The sequence below is a fragment of the Ailuropoda melanoleuca genome, chromosome 8, assembly GCF_002007445.2.
Source record: "Ailuropoda melanoleuca isolate Jingjing chromosome 8, ASM200744v2, whole genome shotgun sequence".
Lineage (NCBI taxonomy): Eukaryota > Metazoa > Chordata > Mammalia > Carnivora > Ursidae > Ailuropoda > Ailuropoda melanoleuca.
Genome location: NC_048225.1, coordinates 3,603,915 through 3,628,530, shown reverse-complemented (window position 1 = coordinate 3,628,530; position 24,616 = coordinate 3,603,915). Strand labels below are relative to the sequence as shown.

General features: G+C 42.6%; 1 protein-coding gene across 8 annotated transcripts in view; it reads left to right on the top strand.

Annotated features, from left to right (window-relative positions):
• KBTBD3 (kelch repeat and BTB domain containing 3) overlaps positions 1–16,637 on the top strand; it is a 34,785-nt gene extending 18,148 nt beyond the window's left edge. For 6 of the 8 annotated variants that reach the window (XM_011228836.3, XM_019802888.2, XM_034665682.1 and 3 more), the window contains 2 exons: positions 4,712–4,956; positions 9,001–16,637. In XM_011228836.3, the coding sequence (XP_011227138.1) occupies positions 4,736–4,956; positions 9,001–10,603 (1,824 nt within the window). In that variant the 5' untranslated portion in view covers positions 4,712–4,735 and the 3' untranslated portion in view covers positions 10,604–16,637. Of the gene's footprint in view, positions 1–142; positions 246–4,711; positions 4,957–9,000 lie in introns of all 8 variants that reach the window. The other 2 variants (XM_034665684.1, XM_034665686.1) reach the window with 2 other exon arrangements.
• Positions 16,638–24,616: the final 7,979 nt, after the last annotated feature.

Sequence of the window (24,616 nt, the reverse complement as noted above, 5' to 3'; positions counted from 1 at the left end):
GCTTCCTCTATCAGAGGGATTTAGTACACACAAAAATGGATGAGGATTTAGAACATTCCAAAGGGTGTGTAGGCTACATGGAACCACAAGTTCTGTGGTTCTCTGAGGCAGGACGTGGAGAGACCCTACGTTGCCGTTACAGATTACGGATGCTCCAGCCCATTGCCAGACTTGAGAAACAGACCAGGAGATGTGCCCTGGTCTCACTGTGTGCTTGAGAAGATGCGGTGATCCTTTGTACAGCAGTGAGTCATGTCTGTCTGTCTCGTATAGATCATGCTGGTTATCTGCTCTGTGTACCATTTTGTGTATTATACACACTGCTTGGCCTTTCCCGTTCAATACTCCTTCCCAGCATCATGGAGTCCGTGAGAGAGACTGGCTCAAGTCTCAACCAATGTGTCTTTCTCTCCCCTGATCCCCCTAATCCTGGCACTCCGGATAAACTACATTACAGTGATAGCTCTTGTGTTCAACTTTTCTCTTATGCCTGAGGACTAACCGGAGACTGCTCTTCCAGTTCTTGCCCCACCACTTTATTATGCATGTAAACCTCTTGATTAGTATCAATTAAGGGATTTCCTTGGCTTTTATGTTAAATTGTTAGTAGAAAATAAATACTAAATTCCACTTATTTAGCATATACTAAATGCTAAGTATGTATTATTTTTACCCTTCTCAACAACACAACTATAGACAGGTACAGTTTATCCCTATTTTATAGAAGAAAAAAATGAGAACAAAAGACTAGAAGCTCCTTGCCTCAACTATACCCCAAGTAAAGTGCTGGAGCAGGGCTGGAGCCCATCCATCCAATTCTGAAGCCCTGCTCGTCCTACTACCTCTCATTACATCACTCCCCTGGGAAGGTGGTTGATTTCTAGTTACTAAAAAAGGAGGGAAATACATCCATAATTTTAAAAACAGAGTTTTACAAGTGACTTAAGAGGCATGCCTTGTGCAGTGGGGAATGACTCTTGCAATGGCAGTCATAGTAATTACTGTGTACCCCACTCTAACTTGGGGTTATATAGTCTTTTCCATCCTAGGTCAGATGTTATTAACATTAAGTAAAGATTTGTAGTGTCATGGTGTTTAATTTATTATATCAACTGAACTGGGCCATAGGGTTCCCAGACATTTGGTCAAACGCCATTGGGGGTGTTTCTGTAACGATGTCTCTAGATGAGATTAACACTTGGATAGACTGAGTGAAGCCGGTTGTCCACCCTAATGAAGGTGGGCCTCACCCAGTCAGTTGAAGACCTGAATAGGACAAAACTGCTGAGTATGAGAAAACTTACCTGAGCGATGAGTTGAGACAATCATTTCCTGCCTTTGGACGGAAACTAAAAAATCAGCTGTTTCCAGGTTTCCAGGCTGTCAGCTTTCAGACTTGAACTTATACCCTCAGCTGTCCTGGGTCTCCAGCTTGCCAACCACAGATCTTGGGAATTCCATAATTTTGTGAACCAGCTCCTTATTTTTTATAGATACACACACACCCACACCCACACACACACACTCTACATGTACCAGTATATGTGTGTGTGTGTACATGTGTAGAGAAAACGAATAGGCATGTAGCCTATTGGTTCACTGGTTCTGTTTCTCTAGAGAACTCTGACTAGTACAACTGTTTCCTGCCTTCCTTTTCTTCAGAACTGCTCCCAAGCCTCTCATTATTTCTCTCCCCCTTCATGACACCCATTCCCATTACGTCTCCCTACTTACAGCTGCTTTAGAACGCTGCTCACAGAATCACTTCAGGGAAGTTATTTTTCCAGTAACACTGCCAGTCACATCCTATTACCCTGCCCCACTTGTATGCTCTCTCTTTTCCTCCCACGCATGTGTGCACACACTGCCCTACATGCAGTACGTCAGCCATCCAGTGGGACTTCCTGTGATAATGACAATATTACAGATTACTGCTGTACAATGTAATAGCTACTAACTGTATGTGATAGTGCACTTCTCCAGAAAAACAGAACCAACTGGAGAGATGGACAGACATATTTACGATAGGAAGCTGACGTCTGTGATCATGGAGTCCGAGAAACCCTGAGATCTGCAGCAAGCAAGCTGCCAGGAGAGCCAGCAGAAGAGCCAGCAGGATGGTGACAGTCCTGAGTCTTAGTCCAAAGGCAGGAGAAGTCTGATGTCCCAACTCCAAAACAGTCCGGCAGACAGAAAGAATTCTTTCTTTCTTGGCCTTGTGTTCTGTTCAGGCTTTCAAAGGGTTGGATGAGTCCCATTCACAAGAGGGAGGGCACTAATGTTGATCTCATCCACAAGCACTCTCACAGACACCCCCAGAAATAATGCTTAGCCACATGTCTGGGCACTCCGTGACACATGAAAGTAACCATCACACTATAACATATGGCTACTGATTACTTAAAATATGGTTAGAGCAACCAAAGAACTCAATTTTTAATTTGATTTAATCTTAGATAATTTGAATTTAAATAGCGATACATGGCTCATGATTATTGTATTGGACAACATGGCAGTAGATGGTCTCAGTCCTAGACAAGAGCTCTAATTGATGTTTCAGGACCATTCAGACTGCTTCTCTGTGTATAGCTTCCACCTGGGCTTGAAACACTCCCTCGGGAAGAACGAAGCTACTGTGTAAGAAGCCCAACTACCCTGAGACTGCCATGCTGTGAGGATGTATAAGCTAGCCACAGGGAGAGAATGTGTTGAGAGAGAGACACAGACAGATAGCGACCCATCTGTTCTAGCCATCCATTTGAAGCATCAGAAATGTGAAAAAAGGAATTATATTGGACCTGTAGTCCAGTCAGGCCTTCAAATGACCAGCCAGAGCTGCCATCTGACTCTAAGCACATGAAATCCCCAAGCAAGAAGCTCCAGCTAAACCCACAGAACCATGAGAGATAATAAATTGTCATAAGCCACTAAGTTTTGGGGTGATTTGCAAAGCAATATGTAACCAGAATAAAAATATACTAAGGAAATCACGGTTCCCTATTTCTCTGGCTCCCCTAGTTTCCAATTTCTTTTCCTTTCTGTTTCCTACTTCCTTGCTTTGTGTTGGGGTAAAGTTGTATGCATAGAACTGAATTTGGGAAAGTCACAATGATATGGCCTTCAACTATCTTGGATTTCTGATCTCATGTTTAAAAGGCCTTTTTAAATAAAGTTATACTGTTTTCCATCCTACTTTCAAACAGGCCAACTTGGTTAAAAAAACAAACAAAAAACAGAGACAGAGAGAGAAAGAGAGAAAAGACTCAAGCAAACTCACAAATGAGAGGGGAGAAGTAACAACCAACACCACAGAAATACAAGCAATTATAAGAGAATTTTAATGAAAAACTATGCCAACAAATTGGACAATGTGGAAGAAATGAATAAATTCCTAGAAACACATAGATTACCAAAATTGAAACAGGAAGAAATTAGAAACTTGAACAGACCAATAAGCAGCAAAGAAATTGAATCAGTAATCAAAAAATTCCGGACAAACAAATGTCAGGACCTGATGGCTTTACAGGTGAATTCTACCAGACATTTAAAGAAGAGTTAATACCTATTCTTCTCAAACTATTCCAAAAAACATAAAAGGAAGGAAAACTTTCAGGTTTATTCTATGAGGCTAGCATTAACCTGATAACAAAGCCAGATAAAGAGTCCACTAAAAAAGAGAACTACAGGCCAATATTCCTGATGAACATAGATGCAAAAATTCTCAATTAAATACTACCAAGCCAAATTCAACAATATACTAGAAAAATCATTCACCATGATCAATGGGGATTTATTCCTGAGTTTCCAGGGTGGTTCAATATTTGCAAATCAAAATATGATACATCACATCAATAAGAGAAAGGATACAAACCATATGATCATATCAATAGATGCAGAGAAAGCATTTGACAAAGTTCAATATCCAGTCATGCTAAAAACCCTCAACAAAAATAGGTTTAGAGGGAACATACCTCCATTAATAAAGGCCATATATGAAAAGCTCACAGCTGATATCATCCTCAATGGGGAAAAATGGAGATCTTCCTCTCTAAGGTCAGGAACAAGACAAGGATGTCCACTCTCACCATTTTGATTCAACATAGTACTGGAAGTCCTAGCCACAGCAATCAGACAAGAAAAAGAAAAAAAGGCATCCAAATAGGTTAACTTGGACCAGTACTTGCCTTTTTCTTCCTTACTAAAGGCCATAACTAGTTAATACAGTCTAAAACTCTGGTCTTTTTCAGTCATTTACCTCTGAAAAGTTGAACCTTGGAAAGCATATATCTGCTTCAAGATGAATATTTTAACATCTGCTTTGCTGCTAGAAGAAAATGGATGGGAGGGGACAGGGATGTGTGGGGTACACAGCCATGCGATAACTACTGTATAAATAATACCTCATATGTAACAAGAGTAGTCATGTAGTAATATCCTATGTGAGCTACACATACAACTTATAAATTGTACTATTTGACACAATTCTATAGCCTTGAATTTTATCCTTCAATTTGATAATACTTTTTATTCTAGTAAGCTCAATATTTATAAAAATTCAAAAGAAATTTATTATTAAATGTCATGGAAACAAATGTTTAGAACAAGGTTTACTATGTTATAGTTGTTCTGAGTGTAAATGACACTAAACAGATTTTGGATCTGAAATGTCATCAGGACTCACCACGGCAGTGATTTTTCTTTTCTATTCCAGTTCTAAGGACAAAGGGAATTGGCTATGGATAATTCGTATCATTTCAATCAACGAAACTCATGTAATGGACTTCCATCTGAGAAGAAAAACAACTTCCTTGTATCCGAAGATCATGGACAGAAAATCTTAAGCGTACTACAGAATTTTAGAGAACAAAATGTCTTTTATGATTTCAAAATAATCATGAAAGATGAAATAATCCCATGTCATCGCTGTGTCTTAGCAGCATGCAGTGACTTTTTCAGGTACTTCACCTTGTCTGTCTATGCCTCAGATTTTGTGTAATTGTGTTATTAAAGTTATTTTTCATAACTACCGAATTTCTCCCCTACAGGAGCGTGCAACAGTAATTTTTAATTCTTAAAATAAAGGCTAATTAGAACCTAGATTAACTAGTGATTTTTGAATATGAAAATTTAAGACTACCTTTTTTAATAGTTTAGGTCTTTCCAGGTCAGAAGTTTCTAAGGTTGTATGGAACACTGGTCCCTTGAAATGGTCTGGAAAAAAACTGTTTTGATCTAGAGTCAGTTTTGTTTGGGGGAGTTCTTGCACTCTATTGTTTAGAAAAAGAGGAGAGGACAGATGGATTAAAAAAAATGGAAGTATAATTGAAAGACAATGAGTCTGAGAGGAAAACTGAGTTCAGTCATGTATCCATGGGTTATACAAGGGAGAGGGACTCACACAGAGGATTTCAAGATTTCTCCTCTCTTTGACAAAGATATTCCTATAGGGGAAAAGTACCTCCAGGAGCATTTCTGGAGAACACCCAACTTGTTCTGATTCTAGGCAACCTTCTGAATAAACTTGGTTCCCCCTGTAGATCATTCTTCAGGGAATGTCCTAGCCATGACGCTGTTAGAACCCCCTGTGGTGACAGGGGGTTTCTGATTCTGCAAGGGTAAGTGTCATACACATGACCTTAGTACTGCAGTAACTACTGAGGTCATACCATCCTGTGAGGCCTCTTGGTCAGACACACAAACCTGTCTTGGTGACATCCTGGGCTTCAGCCCTCCCAATCATACTGCAATAAATTTAATCCTAACTGCAGTATTTGCATTATGTTCAGTTTTAGAAACAATTTTTATTTGAAATAAGGAGGATTTAAATTTCTAGTAAAAAAAATTTATAAAAACAGAGTAAGATTTAAGATATAAATATACTAGATGCAAGTTAATTTATACTGATTTTAATCCTTAATTAAATCCCTGTTTTACTACTAGCATCTGATTAGACCTCACCCCTATTGATCTGGAGTGAATTAGCAAAAGTGTATTGATATTCACTACTTGCTAAACTCCTGTTCCTGGGGGGGGCTTCCTGCTTGAGTGGAGAGCAGTGGCTCAGTGCCGCGTCCTACCTCACTAGGGACGTGGAAGTTACACCTTTGCCCTACCCAGACGCTAGTTCTTTCTCTGTTCTTTTCATGTCTTCTCTCGGGTAACCTAAGCTATTCTTCGAACTCCACTGGGGCCCTCACTGTCCCTGTGCTCTGCCACTCTATGGTTCCACCAGTTTCTCCTCAGCTCTGTTCCACTAAAGGTTTTCTTCCTAGTGGCCCTACCTGACAAGTGATCTCTTCCTGACAAGAAGCTGGATGCTCTAATGGTTAAGTACCTGGCCTCTTAATATGCAGGCCCTAAATTTAAATCCTGGTTCTGCCACTAATCAGGTGTGACCTTGAGCAAGTGACTTAATTTCTTCAGGTTCCTTATTTGCAAAAATTAAGATAATAAATGAGAACCTAACTTGCAGAGCCATTATAAGGGTTAAGTGAAGTAATGTATATGTACTGATTAGGACCCTGTCCGCTACATTCAACTAACTCTAGATACTATTATTACTATTATTTCCAAACCTAGCAAAAAATGGGCATAATCTGGTACAAACACACAGGTTGATTTCCCTATCATGTTAACAAAATAAGAAGTCAGTGTAAGCGTTTTGGATTGGCAGTCCTCTACTCTTCATGTATAAGTTATTTATTAATTAAATGTATCTGCACATAATTTCTGTCTACAATATTTTGTTCAACCTACTCTTAACTTTTATAGATCTCCTTTAAATTTTTTAAAATTACTGTTAGAACAATATATTTTTAAAAATTTCCCCCTGCTTTGAAGTAACACAAATGGTACCTTTATAATGCCCTAGATCTTTTATTATATATAGTATTTTACTAAAGGAATACACAGTTCATATAAAAATATATGCAAATAAAGACTGAAATTCTATAATTTACACCTTATGTGATGAGGACACTAATTCATAGTATTTGTGTTATCAAATTCACTGGAGTACTGGGAGGAAAAATATAAAATATCAGGAAAGTGTACAATGCATGAAAAGTACACTTTATAATGATTTTGGAAAACGAAAGTTACAAATGGGACATAGAGTCAGGGAGAGAAGATTGAAGAGGAATCACACCTATTGTACAACCCCTTTATGATAATATGGTAAACTTGAGATGGATGTTAACTGGACACTTTAAAGATGAACAGGATGAAGTATAGAAATATGATCCTACTTGTGTCTTCTCAAAGAAAACATGGAAGCTGGTGATAAGTTAACAACACACAGGATCAGAAAACAGTTTCTTAATAATGATAGTAGCTAATACTTTGCATTGATTAACCCACTTATGCCTCTGAAAACTCCGTGAAATAGAAACAAGTATCCCCATTTTCAGATGAAGAACTGGAAGCACAGTGAAGTCCTCCCACTAAGGTCACACAGCTAATAAGTGACAGTGGCCAGATACCCACCCAGATAGCCAGATTCCAGAGGCCAGGCTCTTCATATTACCCTAAACCGACGATCCATGTCTTCATAATCCAATAGAATTATCATCACTGTTTTATACTGCTAAGGGGACATTATTGAAATACCCTCCATGATGTAGAACATGTATGTAACTTGTGCGACTATATTCATTAGTGTGTTAAGAACCCAGGAGCCCAGTGGGAAGGCGCTTTGTCATCCTTCCTTGTCCTGAGGGGTGTTCCGTATTTGGAAGTCTCCTTGTGCTTCTCGGTCGGATACTAGTGCTTCCTGAATAGCTTTGGTTACCCTCTAGAACAGACTCAAAGAACTAAACTGGTTACCCCCAAGAACTTGAGCACCGAGGGGTACTGCTCACGAAAGTATCCTGGACGATACCGGTACAGATGCAAAGCAGTGTTAAACCAGAACCAGAACCATTCATCAGTCCTACCGAGTGTGCAGCTCCTGGTGGTCCTTAGCTCTTTCTTGGAGCTCTTTCTCTTTAATCTCAGCCTCCACTCGCTGTCAACAGACAAGCTATGTCCACCCCACAGCATGTCTGTGTAAATATGAATCATTGTGGATATGAAGTCAACAGAAGGATAGCAAGGTTGGTCTGCCAAAACCAATAATAAAGCATGTCTTAGTCTCCAGCCCAAACATTTGCAAATAATTTATATTTTCACTTAAATTGAGCCCCAAAAGTTCCCACTTCCTAAGACTCTATCCCCTCAGCCAGGTTGGGATGAATTACAGCTCAGAAGAACTCAGGCTGGTCTAACTCAACTCTGGGGACCACCTCCATCTCTCAGTGGCTGTTTCTTTGAAAATTTACTTTTAGCCTTTTGGCTTGGCATTTAGCTCCATGAAATCACATCCCCTTTATTTCCTAAAGTGCTGTATGAAATGTGTCTCTTTAGAACTGTATTTAAATATATCTAATTTGGTGGATTTCCCACACAGACTCACTCCTTGGAGACATCCGACACTTCACGGCATTCCACCTTCCACATGTTTCACTGCTGCCAAACTGAAAATTACTTTGAAAGATACTTTTAAATCCTAAACCCAGAAGCATTATATATTTTAAGTACTTCTAGTTATCACCTGCAGAGTTGATACTAATTAACTCATTAAAAAAAGGAAATTCAGCCATTAGAGAGATTTTACCCTAATTTTATGAATAATATTTAAGAGAATGAAATTAGTTTACAAAATGTGAATCTTTTTATAGCCTTCTCTGGATGAGGTGCGGTACCTCAGCTGTAATGTGTGTATTTTGCAGTATGGGAGTTCTGTGGCACATATGTCTTAAACAGTGTGGTATACAACTATTCTAGAAATTAAAACAAATTATTAAGATGATTTTAAAATATGTTTCATAAATATAAACTTGACATGTGTGAAATATATTTTAAATCAACCTAAGGGTCAAGGAAGCATCTGGAAGGTCATGTTGAAAACTAGCATGGAATGACCTCTTCCCACTTGTCCTTCTGTGTTCTTTACTGTTGCAGGGCTATGTTTGAAGTAAACATGAGAGAGAGAGACGGTGGGAGCGTCACCATTACTAATCTGTCCTCTAAAGCCGTGAAGGCCTTCCTCGACTACGCCTATACCGGGAAAACACAGATAACAGATGATAATGTGGAAATGTTCTTCCAGTTGTCCTCATTTCTTCAAGTCTCCTTCCTAGCCAAAGCTTGCAGTGACTTTTTAATAAAAAGTATTAACCTTGTCAACTGTTTACAGTTACTGGCTATATCAGACAGCTATGGCTCCCCACGCTTGTTCGATCACGCACTATACTTTGTACAGAACCACTTTTCCTTGCTATTTAAATCCAGTGATTTCTTAGAGATGAATTTTGGAGTCCTGCAAAAATGCCTGGAATCAGATGAGTTAAATGTCCCCGAAGAAGAAACTGTACTGAAAGTTGTCCTTAGTTGGACCAAACATAACTTAGAATCAAGGCAAAAGCATCTGCCTTATTTGATTAAAAAAGTACGATTACATCAGTTATCTGAGGAGACCCTTAAAGACTGTCTGCTCAACGAAGAGTGTTTACTCAAAAGCACAAACTGTTTTGACATGATCATGGATGCCGTTAAGTGTGTGCAAGGTTCTGGTGGACTCTTCCCTGATGCTCGACCATCCACCACTGAAAAATACATATTTGTTCACAAAACCGAGGAAAATGGAGGCGACCAATATACATTTTGCTATAATATCAATAGTGATTCGTGGAAAGTCCTGCCACAGTCACACCTGATCGATTTGCCAGGGTCTAGTCTGTCTAGCTACGGAGAGAAAATATTCCTGACAGGGGGCTGCAAAGGGCCGTGCTGCAGAACCGTGCGGCTTCACATCGCAGAGTCCTATCACGACGCGACCGATCAAACCTGGTGCTACTGTCCGGTGAAAAACGACTGCTTCCTGGTATCCACTATGAAGACACCAAGAACCATGCACACATCAGTTCTGGCGCTCAACAGATTATTTGTCATTGGTGGAAAGACCAAAGGGTCTCAGGACATTAAAAGTCTCTTAGCTGTTGAGTCGTACAACCCTCTTTCCAAAGAATGGATGTCTGTTAGCCCGTTGCCCCGGGGCATATACTACCCCGAAGCAAGCGCGTGCCAGAACGTAATCTATGTTCTTGGGTCAGAGGTAGAGATTACAGATGCCTTTAACCCATCACTCGACTGCTTTTTTAAATACAATGCGACCACTGACCAGTGGTCTGAGCTGGTAGCAGAGTTCGGGCAGTTTTTTCATGCAACGCTGATTAAAGCTGTCCCAGTAAACTGCACACTGTACATATGTGACCTTTCCACCTACAAGGTATATAGTTTCTGTCCGGATACTTGTGTCTGGAAGGGGGAAGGCTCTTTTGAATGTGCAGGCTTTAATGCAGGCGCCGTTGGAATTGAAGATAAAATTTATATCTTAGGTGGTGATTACGCACCAGATGAAATCACAGATGAAGTGCAAGTCTACCACAGCGGCAGATCTGAGTGGGAAGAAGTCTCACCGATGCCGAGAGCCTTAACCGAATTTTACTGCCAGGTGATTCAGTTCAATAAATACAGAGACCCATGGTTTTCTAATCATTTCTGAAAGGAGGATATGCTTAGACATTCTAAACTATTCCAATTCTAGAAACCTACTGTAAATCTGTTAACCTTAATAGTTGGTAACAAGGTCTTTACCTCTTAGTAAAATAAAATGTACCGTCTGTTAGAGAATCCTATGAATGTACAATATATCTGACGTAGCAGCTGCCAGAAACTTAAAACACAAAGTACATTTACCAAAAATTATACTGAATATAACTTAATCTCGGAGAATCTAGAATACTTAGTATTCTCAGATGTAAATAAAACTCGCAGGCATTGATGTCTTGATTTTTAGAGTACTTTATCCATGAAAGACTAGTAAGAACAGATTTGTACCACATAGATGGGAAAAATCTCTTTAGGTAGGGAAAATGGATTATTTGCACACTATATTAGATAAAGTGAAAATTAAATTAGAAAGCAGTAAGAAGCCTGTCCCGTTACTACAGGAATAAGAGTTGCTGAATTCCTATCCTTTCCGATCATGGCTTAGCTTCTTTTAAGCCCTTCCATTTTTTCACCTTTTTTTTTTGGTCAGGTAAACTTTTCTACTTCCCCAGCCGTCCAAGCTGTACCCTAAACATGGCCTCACATTGTATGATCAGCTCTTCCTTAAGAGCATGAGGTACTGTGCTGTAATGCCAGAACACCAATGGCAATTACTGAAATGCTTTTAGAATTGCTGATTCTATTAGTTCTCAGTGTTAGTTGGTTTCAGTTTCTAGCAATATCATATCTTTCTTATTTTCTGGCTCAAGCTCAGTAAATTAAGGTTCTTGATTTAATTATTAGTTCTAAGTTACACCCAATTTGAGTCTATCTTAACATGTAACCCACTGAGTGAAATTCTTGGATTCTGAGGGTAGTCCTCAAATACTTTTTCTGTATCCTTGCCAGGTTCCAACATTATTGAGGATGTAGGAAATCTGACCTCTAGAGAAGTGTATCCTTATGTTGCATTTCTTAAATTTTTAAATGTCCAAATCTCAGTTGCACATAAGAAATTTCAACATTTAAATTAGTACCATATCCATTTTCTTTGATGACATAAACCAACTGTAAAGCACCGTGTTGCTTTACTACGTATGTAAATTATTCATAGTGAATTATTTACCAATTTTTTAAAAAAATGACTAGGTTTTTTTGTATTGATTATATTCACAACCTCCTATATCTGTTTAGATGCTTAATCATCTTTAACCCAAACAAAAGTAAGAATATCAATCATCCTTGTTCTCAGGTAGGATGATTCTGTGTTGCAAGAGGGTATGTTTCTTTCAGAAGTTTAAAAGATATAAGCATATCAGGTTTTAAAAGTGGAAATATACCTAAATAAAGGTCCTTTTATTATACCTTATAAGTTTGCACAGTCATAAGCTTCAAATATATTTTTTTCAAAATAGGACAGGATATTAGACTACATGATCATGCAATTCCAAAATCAGACTGTCCCTAATCAGATGACAGTTGCATAAAAAGTATTCTGTAGAATTGGTGGCCTTCCTTCCTAAGTTGGCTCTGCTCTTTCCTGTGTGTGTGTGTGTGTGTGTGTGTGTGTGTGTGTGTGCAAGAAAAAAAAGATAATTCAGTGAAGGCTTTGTGTGTATATTTGTGGCTTTGGAAACAAATTATTTAAGAAAGACCATAACACAGTGAATGACCTATCTGTGGATTTACTGAACTGTTAAATGTATATAAATAATTAAAGTAGGTTTAAAATAAATATCATTTTAATTACTAACTGTAGGAATTGTTAATCTCTTCCAGAAAGGAGAAACTAAGGCAGAATAGAATCCCTTCCCTATCTCATTTCATTATTAGATCACCTTGATGTCCGCCAGTCTTCTCATTGGCTGTTGATTCATGGTAATGTTTCTAGAAACAAGGCCTAGGTAGCTCCCTCTGCATTTGATTTAATAGACTTTCTAACACACAGGGCTTGCTGCCTTTTTTCTACAGTGGCTGCAGTTTACTTGTTAATCATTTTTTTCTCATTGCCATCCCTTTACATCCGCAACTCAGTGCTCTTTGTCCGTTGTAACTGCGAGAAGTACTCTGTGCGGTCACCAGCACCCAGACTCTTCCTTTATTTACTGTCCTTCATCCTTCGCACCAGAGCAGAGCGTGCTGGGCGTGGCTCCGTTAATAACCGATCTTGTTCTAATCTTGCATCTTCTTGTAAAGGTGGCACTTTCATTATCTGTCTGCCGTATTGACAAATGGTTGACTGTGTTCTGCCTCCTCGAGGAGCCCAGCCCCATGCACACGTGGTCCATGACTGAACTGCTCATATCTTTCTCACCTTGCCGACCTGGCTTCACTGCCCAAGAACCAGGTCTGTCATTCTGGCCTCACCCCGTTCTGGATCTCTGAAGGCAAGTCTCTGATGTCTCAAGCTTATTCTCAGTACCCCCAGAAAGAGCTGTATTCCTGTCTAAAGTTAGGTAAGAGGAAATAACACATCCCTTTATCTATGGCCTCTTCCCTGAGTCTTTTTTTTTTTTCTCTCAAGTCTGCTTTCCTTTCATGATCCTCCTTCAGCCAGTGTTGCATCATAAGAGATAAAATAATTGTGCTCATTACCCAGATGGCTTTCATTCTTGTGGAAAACTTCTGTTAAATATTTCTGAATCCTTTATCATTTGTCTTGCTCCACTACATTTGGATTATGCACACACAAAAAATTCTAATACGGTAAAATCTTCTAAAATTGAAAGTGAGTATATGGCATTATTATATATAAAGATGATTAAATTCAACATTTATATGAGATCAATTCAAAGTTAATGGACACTCCTGGAGTGATCTGCAAACTTGATTTAAAATGTGGAGCACCTTCTGTTCATCTCTTTCTTGGGAGACTGACAATAGGAAGAAGATTTGCAGAATCAAAACTCACCCTCCCCGGAACACTCAAGTCCGGTTCCGGGCGGGCAGGAAGTGTTTAGCACAGCAGTACTCCACCGTGCTGCCCTGCCAAGCGACAGTGTTTCCAGAGTGAGCACATCCCGCAACACGATTCCGTTTTTCCGAGATATCAAGAGCAACTGGGTGTCTGTACAGTGTACCCGGCTCCAGGGGCACCATTGAGAAACTCAGAGTCAAGGAGAGAGAGAAGCAGCGTTGACATTCTGAGAGTGGGGAGCAGTAAAGGCAATGTATCGATGAGGTATGTTGTTGACGATGTGGTCACTACTTTTCGGTCCTCATTCTCAGTTTAATTGGATTCCGTGTTTGGAAGGTCTTTTATATTTAGAATTGAAAATGTTAAGACTCAAAAACGTCTTCTGGTGGGCAGCCCTGGAGGGCAACCTAAAACAAAAGGCTGGAATTATAGAGAAGCAGATTTCCAGTCAACCTAAGAAATCACTTGACTCCACTTTACAAAGCCATATTCAGAAGAAGACGAGTCCTCAGACGTGCCCCGTGGGGGATGTCAGCCCAGTATTTCCTACACAGCAGTAGACGACCAAAGATTTCCACATGCTCTTTACACATTTCCATCGTACTAGTTCTCTGCCATACGACTGATGACTCCCTCCTCCAGTTTACTGAGCACTTCAGGCTCTGCAGAACTTGATTTCAGTGGCTCTGCAAACTCAAGGGTTCACTAGCCCCTGAGTCTATGACTGCCCCAGTTCAGGAGCAGTCTTACTGAAGGGAATTTGTTCTTCGTTCTTTTTTTTTTTTTTTAATCACTCAGGAAAAATCCGTAAATGGTGCTGACATTTCTAGTGCACTGCTAATAGGGCGTTTTCTTTCTCTCTACTGTGTGTGCACATTTGTTTCACAGATAGTAGAATCAGAAAGACCAGCACCTAAAATTTTCTCCTGAATTAGTTCCTGTTTTGCTGCAAATGTTGCAATCTAGTTAAATGCAATGATTTATAATCTACTTAAAGATTATATGATTTAAAAGAATATCTTTATAACCTAAAAACCTAGATGTGTTTATAAATTAATTCTGTTTGATGGCACTAGGATGCTTAATCAAATTTATTATCTAGTTAGGGAATATAATCACAGGATGATACTATTACACATTTATCAAGAGATAACTCTTCTAAATCCTAGGCTCATATTCAAACTTGAAAATAGCCTTAGAATCTAACACAGCTTCTGACGTGCTAGAGAGAAAGCCCCTCTAAATTCCAAAACACCCCGACAGATGATTCACCCTGACAGATGATTTTTTTTTTCAATTTCTAATTCAGTTCTTTCAGGAAGAAAGAGCTTGATGCGTTCATTTTTGAAAAGTTCTGTTACTGCTCACACTGACAGCACCGCTGCCTCTGGGCATAGCTTCCAGGCCCTGGTCCTCGCGAGCTGTCGCCACGAGTGTTCAAAGCAGTAGCATCTCTCCCCTTCCTCTAAAATCAAGGCATCATTTTCCTGCTTGTTGAAATGCTTAGCACTTTAAAACCTGCCACAACGGCTGGGGTTCCATGCCTTTCCTTGCACAGGTGCCTCAGAAAATCTACCCTAATTCTCTCACCTTTCGGGTGGGTTGAGCATGACCAACACTGCAGATTCTCTTGGTAACCCAGCTCTCTAGTCCTTATAAATCCAGTCTGAGCCACGGCCTTGCTGGGTCTTTCTCCTTTTAGCTCCCCCCATAGCAGCAGCACCACCACCACCCCACCATCAGCATAACTACAAACAAATTTTCTGGGAGAGGAATTCTAAAGCCAAATTTTAGTAAGTCTTTCAATCATTTGCCATTAGATAGGGTTTTCAGACTCTTAAAAGTACTTCTGATAAACACCTTAAAAAGTATACAAAAAATAGAAACCAAAGCAGTCACATCCTTGGTGGTAAACGGGAGGACGATTTGCTTACGAATCAATAAAGACTAGCCTTGTGGTAATAACCATCTACGTCCGGAGCTTCACCTACCCCGTCAGTCGGACCGGGCAGAGCGTGCTATTTCCATGAACAGAGCCATTGTTAAGGAATGCTATGAGCCAGGTCGCTTTATCCATCCCATTAGCTTTGACAACATTCCCTACCACAGCTGTCTAACTAGCTCACCAAATTATGCTATCGATTCCAAGGGTAACAAGGCGGCTGGAATAACTCAGAGCACAGTTCCCTGAGTGTCACGTGGTGGCATAAATATTTCTTTACATGTTTGTCTTCCTCATTTAATTGGAAGCTCTTAGGAATAGGAACAATATATTCATCATCTCTGGACCTAGCAATTAGCACAGTGCTTGCATATAATGAGACATCCAGTGAACTGATATTCTGTTGAGCCAATATGTGAAACAAAATAGATGTGTCACAATCATACTGTTACTGAATAGGTCTGTTGTAACTTATATTTTGCAACTTATTTTCATGTACAAAGGAAATAATTTTGATCTACTTTAGGATTTTACATCTTAGAATGCTATCACATCATACTTTATTTATGAATGTGTGTGTTCTTTTTGTAATATTTGAGATCTTTCTCCTGTTCAAAGTCTGAGAAAATGGGGTTGGGTAATTTACACAACTGCAATCTGTTAGTGTATGGGAAGTTAATAACAGAGCATGTGTTGAGAGCAGGACTGCACCCCACAGCGTGCTGCCCACCTTGGGAGAACACGCATAGTTGCATAATAGAGGTATAGTTGGTTCTTGAAAGTAAAATTATAGATTCAAAGTCATTTATCCAACTAATTTTTTAGTGCTTAGGGACTATTTGTTCTCAGTGAATTTTAATTATAATATCTCATTCCGTGTTTCCTTTCAAAGGTGATCGTATATAAGACAATGGCTGCAAATTCCCTTAGCGGATGTGCAACCCGCTTTTGTCCCCCATTAAAGCCTAATAGCCTTAGTGACATTTTCCGCACTCGGGGAGCTGGTGCTCCAAGCCACCGGACACTGCATACGCAGATTTTCTTCATTTCCCTATTAGTGGAATGTGGGCTTTTGCTTTGAGAAATATGCTTTGAGAAATAAAATCAGAATTTTTGCAGGTCCATGTGAACCATATTAACATGTAGTGAAACATTTCAATTCTGTAAATAATAATTTATTAAAGTGTATCTCAGAAAAGAACACCTTCTGTGTGTATTTATTGTTCCTGGAAGTAAAAGCGGTAGACACAGGCAGGTGCTGAGGTTCTCATTTTCTTGCCACCCCCCTCCCGGATGCCCTAAGCACTCTGAGGAGTCTCAGGATTCCAGAGTCTGGTGGTGGAAGTTTGGGGGGAAGATGCCAGAAGGGGCCTCCGTAGCTGTGAGAACGGGTCCTGTATGTGCTTCAAGGCGGACACCCCTGTCCAAAAGAACAGCACCCCTTAGACTTCAGAGGAGTCACAGGTGTGAGAGAGACCACCCCCAGGCCCTAAGGGAGCTAAGAAAGCCGACCGCAGGTCCATGAGCCACAAACGATGGCAGCAGAAGAAGCTGGATGTGCAGGGCCATGCACGTGGCCACCCCTGCCTCCCTGGATACGAGGCCTACAAGCACCAGCCAGCTTCTGGCAACAAGCCTCCTCCCTAAGCCCACAAGCCCGGATGCCTGGGGGAGGTTAGTGATGGGGTCCAAAGCCTGAGAGACTGAGTGGTACCATGGAAAGACTGTTCACGTGTTTACACTGGACAGATCTCTCAATTCCAATTCCTGTCATTTTTCCACTCTGCAGAGGCCCACTTTCCATCATGTCTCTGGCTTTCCTGTGTGGTGAGCTGTGGTTTACTAGTAACCTTGACCTTGGCTCCCAGGTCCCTCTCTGGACTACTGTCCAGGTGGAAACAGAGTTCTTCCTCAGAAACCCAACCCTTGAAAAACCAACTTGGTCCCTATCCCACAAGACTGCATAAGGCCAGCTGCCTTCTCCGAATTTCCAAGGCTCTCTGGCACTCTCTCATTAACCGTTGGTCCAGACTTACTGCTCCAGACATTCTCTTCTTGCCTCCAATTCCCCATCTGCCTCCAGCATCTGCCATTCACTTTGCCCTCAAACCTGGGTTCATTCCCTTCTCTTTAATCCCCTACACAAAAGACTTTCAAAAGCTTGTTAGAAACATAAAGGTAGGAACTCCTGGGTGGCTCAGTTGGTTAAGCGTCCGACTCCTGGTCTTGGCTCAGGTCATGATCTTGGGGTCGTAAGATTGAGCCCCACATCAGGCTCTGTGCTCCACATGGAGTCTGCTTAAGATTCTCTCTCCTTCTGCCCCTCCACTACTCTGCCCCCTGCTTGCTCTCTCTCTCTCACAAAAAGGAAGGAAGGAAGGAAGGAAGGAAGGAAGGAAGGAAGGAAGGAAGGAAGGAAGGAAGGAAGGATGGATGGATCAGTAACACTAGGGAATTAGCTTGCTACCACGTATATGGTTTGTTGCCCTCAAATAAGAGGTCTCCTCTCTTGGTCAACATTTTAATACTCAAAGGGTCTCCAGGGAAGATTTATTCTTACGTCATGAAACAGAATGGTTAACAGTCTCAGTCTGATGTACTGCCATTTGAAGTTCTTTCCCCAAATTCTAAATCTACCTGAATTTGCCCTCCCCATCCCCCATAGGAAAAAAAGAGAAAAGCTCCTCAGTGACAAAATGTAATCTCCATACTTACAGAAAATAAACTGCAAAGAACATTTAAACTAGCAGTTCATCCCCTTACCAATCACTAAGAGTTACTTACAACTCTGCTACAGGCTCTCATGCATTTACAATATGAAGTACGCAGTATGTTCTAGCAAAAACTACTTGTAGCAATTTATCCAATATACAGATTGTAATCGACTTATATGCATATTTTACAGAAAAAAAAATCCTAAAAAGTATACTACTTTCACTATATAGAATCAAAGTAATGTTTATAAAGTGCTTTTGAAACTACAAAATAGTTTTTGAAGCTACAAAATACTGAATTTTTAGGCAATGTGGCACTAAACCAATCTACTTAATGAGACTTAATTAATTAAAACTGCAGGCTGTATTTTTAAATACTTGTATAAAACCCATGTTTCCAGGATAAAATTTGTTTGCACTTATTAAATTTTGCCATCTTAAAGACTTCCACAAAGCTTGATGAAACTAGACCCAAGATAGCAAACCTAATAATATTCATGAAAAAAACTAAAGAAATCTGTGGGACCTGTCTTAAAATAGAATCTAGCCATTAATATTAAATAGATCATCCCAGTATTTATAGTGTTAGATTCCACTGCACTGCACCTGATAAATATTTTTGCATTTCCTCCAAGTTCAAGGCTGTTGTGTAGCCTGATTTTGCTCTAGTGTTAATTAGTGAATCTTCCATGGGAAGTTAATTACCCTTCCCTAACCCTGACCAAAATGTATGCTGTAAAATAAGCTAATTTTTTTTTAATCAAGAAAACGCTTTCCCTGTGGGCTTTTCAGATTTAAAAATCCAATTAGCTTTAATGTTTTCCTTTTCGAGATTAACCACCCTTTTATGTTATGAAACATTAACTGGAACTCAAACTATTAATAGATCTTTTTAAAACAACCTTTAAACAAATCAGTAAATTTTTTGTTTCTTTTACAAATAGTATTCAACTTGTATCTATTCCTAAAGGACTAGAATGTTGCCATAGTATTCTCCCATTTAAACACAGTTCACGTTCCTCTTACAATCACAAACTAATGTATACTTTTGTTTCTAGGAATTTTTACAAAGACAATTATTCAACAGTTTCAAGCATCTAAATTTCTTCCATGGGTAAGTGACATATTGAAGCTCTAACCAGGGATTTTAGTAATGGGGTATCTACCAGGAATATACAGTGTCCGCAGTGTTCCTCAAACTTGCTTCAAAAAACCAATCATCTAGGGTGCCAGCTAAAGATACAGAATCCAGGACCTCATTCTTGCATATTTTGATTTAGTAAGCTCTAGACTCGGGTCCTGGGAACTCATATTCTCAATAAGTGCTGCAAATGCTTATCGGTAAGCAAGTTGGGAGTCACACTGGTTCAGGTGGAGAGGCCAGCTCACGGCTCTTCCACCGACAGTGGTTTAAAAGCCGCGTGAGTTTGACAAAGTTACTTCAACATTCTGTGCCCCAGCTTCTTTGTCAGTAAAACTGGGGTACTGGTTGTACCTCCCACAAAATGTTGTGAGAATTTAATAAAACAATGGGTGTGACGTGCTTGCTGATGGGAAATGTTCAATAAACTTCCGTGTCTCCTCCCGCTCTTTTTTCTTGCTTGATTTCAGCAAGACCATCTTCCCCTGACCCTTCACCATGCTACCAGTCTTAAATTCTACAATTAGAGATAAAATTTTAAATTTAAGAAGTACCACTTCCACCTCGGCAGAGGGAACAGATGGGACAAAGTAAAACACTGCTGATGCACAGTGTAGCTTGGACTTGGCCCTAACTATTCCTTCTTAGGCTCAACCACAAGTTTCTCATTTAGTAAGCTATTCATTCGACAGCCACTTCTTGTCCTGCCGACATGTGTCATCATTGTAGTAGGCATGGAGGTGTGATAGCAAGAAAATCAGATGTGTTCCCTGTTCTCCTTGAACTCACTGAGTATTTTCCTGCCTCTACCAGTTTTTCCAGATTGGGTTTTTGGTCCCCTTTTTGTTTTTCTCTCTCCTCTTCTTCCTTCTCTCTCCCCTTCTTCCTTCTCTCTCCCTTGCTCTGCCGTGACTTCCACATCTGCCCCATGCACATGAGAATTCCCTTTTGCTCCCTGACCCACAGCTCTCAAGTGCAACCTCAGCTCCTTGGCTGATGCCAAAAGGAGAATGAAGCCCACTCTCCTGCACACGCATGAGCACAGGGGTCAGACGACCCAGATCCCAGAACCTCAGAATGGCCCTAAAATGGGTGAGGGATCTTAGCAGTCTACCAGGAATCTCAGATCTATTGAATATTTTATTTGCTTAAAATGCAATAGAGAAAAATGTGTAAATCTTTGAATGAACAAAATTCAAACTGTTCTCAATAATCTTTTACCCTGGGATATGTATCCAGCCCCTACATGATGTATCACAGACCATGCAGAGTACAACTTCAATATTTTTTCACCTGTCAATTGAGAGAGGGTACCATTTCTCATCTGTTCCCCAAGTATACATCCTCACCAAAATAGCACAGACTTAAAGGGTGTAGAGGTCAGCTAATGGACATTTGGAAATGCAGCATGAGGACGGTCAGGAGGGAAAAATTCCACTCAGGTATACTGATCCATTTCATTAATAATTCACGGGCCCTCCTCGATCCTGCAGATGTACGTAATGCAGCATCGGGGCGGTAAAGGAAAGCAGAGGCAGGCAGTGTCAATTCCATGTGACCAAGGACACCAGGGAATCTGCAGGATGCAGAGTCGACACCTCAGTGGCGGGAGGGTGGGTAGGGGTAGAAACTGGTGCTTTTCTAAGAGGAGTCAGGCCAACAGCTGTAAACGACCCTTGCTCAGTCCCGCTCTCTAGCCACCCCCTCTGGCCTTACGTGGGCTACACCGAAAACCAAGGCCAGGAGTTATGACAGTCTATGTCTTTGAGGGAAAACAGAACAGAACAGAACAGAACAGAACAGAACAGAACAGAACAGAACAGGAGTGTGTCCTGTGGGGAGTGGGAGGGCGCAAGGCTCACAGGTTCTCCAAGTCCAAAGAAGAGCCCCTCAAATGCAGAAGCAGGGCCCAGACGTCCTTGCTCTGCCTTGTTACTCCATGGGACCATACGGATTTTTCTGAGGGGCGGTGCACCTGAAGACCCCAGTCCTCAATAAGTGAGAGCGGTTTCCCCTTGCCCATTCTATTTCGAGCACCCAAATTTCTTCCACTGGGGCCTGGTGCAGTCAGCACTTCCGTGGAATACCGGTTACCATCATTTGAATGGAAAGTCATGTGGCAGGAAGGCGTGACAGGCCCTCGCTGGATGGCAGGCCCTTCATGCCACCACGTCTCCCCCAGTTACCTACTGGCCACCTCCACAGCCACATGACAAGCTACCTCAAAGTTGGCGGCTGAAGACACCCTTCTTGCTCATGCTGCCGCAGGTCAGGCATCCGGGCAGGGTCAGCAGGGACGGCTTGGCTCTGCTCCACATGCTGGTGGCTGGAGGGTTCACCCGGGGCTGGGGGCTCCCTCCCTCCCGTCAGTGGGACACCTCCGTTCTCGTTCATGGGGCCCTCGCGTCCCTGTGGTCTGTGTCCGCTCCGGGAAGCGCTAGTCGCCTGTGGCTATTTACACTGAAAACAGTACTGATCAAAACTGTTCAAGATGAAAGATTCCATTTCTCAGGTTCCAGTCCCATGGCAAGTACCCAGTAGTCACGTGTGGCTAGGGGCTACCGCAGCGGCCGGCGTAGGGCCGTGTCTGGCCTCTGCCCCCAGCAGGACAGCCTGGCTTCCTCCCAGGGACTGACGCCCGTCCGACACACAGCAGAGCGCCGGGGCCTCGAGACCGGGCCTCAGGCGCCCCAGACGCCACGTCTGCGTTCTACTGGTCACAGCCCTTCACAAAACAACAGATTCAAGGGGGTGGAAAATCGACTCTAAAGCCAACAGCAAAGAAATACTGGAGAGAGTACAGAAGCAGAGAGGCAGGACTTATCGACGCCGTTTTTAACAACCGACCGCCGCGCTCACTCAGCCGTGCGTTCTCTTCAGGAAGTAAGTCCTCACACATCCGAACGTGGCCTCCTTCCAGCCTCGCCTCTCCTCCCCTGCTGCCTAGCATCCGTGTGCTTCCTGTGCTTGGCAGCCACGCTCCCTCAAAGCCCTGCCTCTGGATCCTCTTTCCGTCAGGACTGTGAGGTAAAATCACGTTGCGAAGGAAAGGTGGCTTATGCGCCACCGTCAGACTTCGGGACGACTCCCGCGCTCCAGCTCTTGGCTCCTCTCTTGCTTTGTCACACTTGGCAAAACCAAAACTGAGCAAAAGTGGCCTGATGAGAACATCTATAAATTCCCACCACCAACCACGCCTACCCACCCACCAGCATCCTCATCTCTTTACCCACCAGGGTTGCGTTCCCAGACCCCCAGGGGAGGCCTGAAACCACAGATAGTACCAAACCCTAGTATACTGGGCTTTGCCCTATATATACACAACTACGATAAAATTTAATTTATAAACTGGGCTCAGTAAGAGATTAACAAGAACAATTAATGATAAAATAGAAGAACTGTAACAACATACTGTAATGAAAGTAATGACTCACTGTTATTCCCGTGATCACGGGAGGGGATAAAATGTCTATGTGGTGAGGAGAGTGAGGCAGGCACTGAGGCACTCCAGGCTATTCCGGGACCATCTTCTGACAGTTCATCAGGACGAGGATCATCTGCTTCCGGGCCACAGGTGACCATGTTAACTGGAAAGTGAACCACAGATGAGGGGCTGCTGTAGATGCAGTGTTCTTGTGAGATCACACCCCTCTCACCTCATCAATCCTTCCTCCTTCCATCTTCCCCGCCCTATGGATCATTCCTACCAGCACACAAACATGCGGACGCCATATGCATTCCAGCAACGGCCCCACTTCTCTGCATGCATCCATGTCTTATCTTTCTTCTCTCAGGCTTTTGCCAATGACTTCACCAAAACTGCTTCTGTCACAAGCACCAGTGGCCTCCAGATACTTCTCTTACCTGACCTATCAGCAGCTTTTTACTTTCCTTGTGGAGCTTCCAGAACCGCCCCCTCTTCTGGCTTTCCTGAGGCCTCACTCCAGCTCAGTCTGCTATGCTTGCTCCTTCTCTACTCTCTGATCTTATGATGTGAGAGTGTCCTAGGGACCAGCTCTTGAGACTTCTTATCTTCTCCCTCCACACAAATTCCCTGGGTGATCTCATCCAAGGTCAATATCATCCATTTGCTGATGGCTTCCAAATGTATAGTTCCAATCCACACCTCTTCCGAAGTTCCTACATCAAAATTCCTACATATTACCTCCTGTTTGATGTCTAATAGACGTCAAAAACTTAAGGTTTCCAGAGGGGGAGAGGTTAAGATGGCGGAGGAGTAGGGGACACCTTTTTCAGCCGGTCCCCTGAGTTGAGCTGGATAGGTACCAGACGCAGGAATATCCACGGAATCAGCCTGAGACGCAGGAAGATACATCTGGATCTCTACAAATGAACATCTCCAGCGCTGAGTATCGAGGTACGAAGCGGGGAGCCGTGAAACCGCGCACAGATATCGGAAGCTAAACAGAAGGGGGAGGGAGCCGCCGTGTCAGGGCGCCGGGAAGCGGTAGCCACCTGCAAGGGGGAGCGGACAGACCGCGGACCCGCACGCTTGAGACAGCAGGCTGAGAAGGGAGCTCCGGGAGCGCACGCGGGACGGCTGGCGGTTGGCGGGCCACCTGCACGGGGGAGCAGGCGGACTCGCGGACGGCACCCGCGAGACAACAGACTTAGAACGCGAGCTCCAGGAGCGCGCGCGCAGGGCGGCTGGCGGGCCACCTGCACCGGGGAGCGGGCGGACCGCGGACCCGCACTCTGGAAACGGCAGACTGAGTCCGTGAGCCGGGAGCGTGCACCACCAAGCATCTCACGGAGCTCCGGAGCTCCGGTGTGCTCACTGGATCGAGGCTGAGACCGGGAGCTCCGGGAGCGTCCGCGGGGCGGCTGGCGGCTGGAGGGCCACCTGCACGGGGGAGCAGGCGGACTCGCGGTCAGCACCCGTGAGACACCAGACTGAGACGGGGAGCTCCGGGAGCCCGCGCGGGGCGGCTGGCGGCGGGCGGGGTTGGAAACACAAAGGACAGAGACGTGCCGGCCCTGGAAGTGAGGGCTGGGACGCCGGGTGTGGGGCGCACAGCCCGGGATGCTGCAGGGTTGAGCAGCACCAACAGAAACAGAGTTAAAGTGGCCAGAACATCAGTGGAGAACGATCCGCGATCCCTCTGTTCTGAGACAGAGGCTGAATTTCAGCCGCTGCTGCTCTCTCAGAAGAGGCATAGCAAACCGCCAGGGAAAGCCGCCAGAGAACAAAAGCCCGGAAATACCGGCTCACAGGGTGCCCATCCCCATCCCCCCTCGCAAGGGACACAGAGACTCTACCCAAACAGGGTTTTCTGAGTACCTGCAGGCAG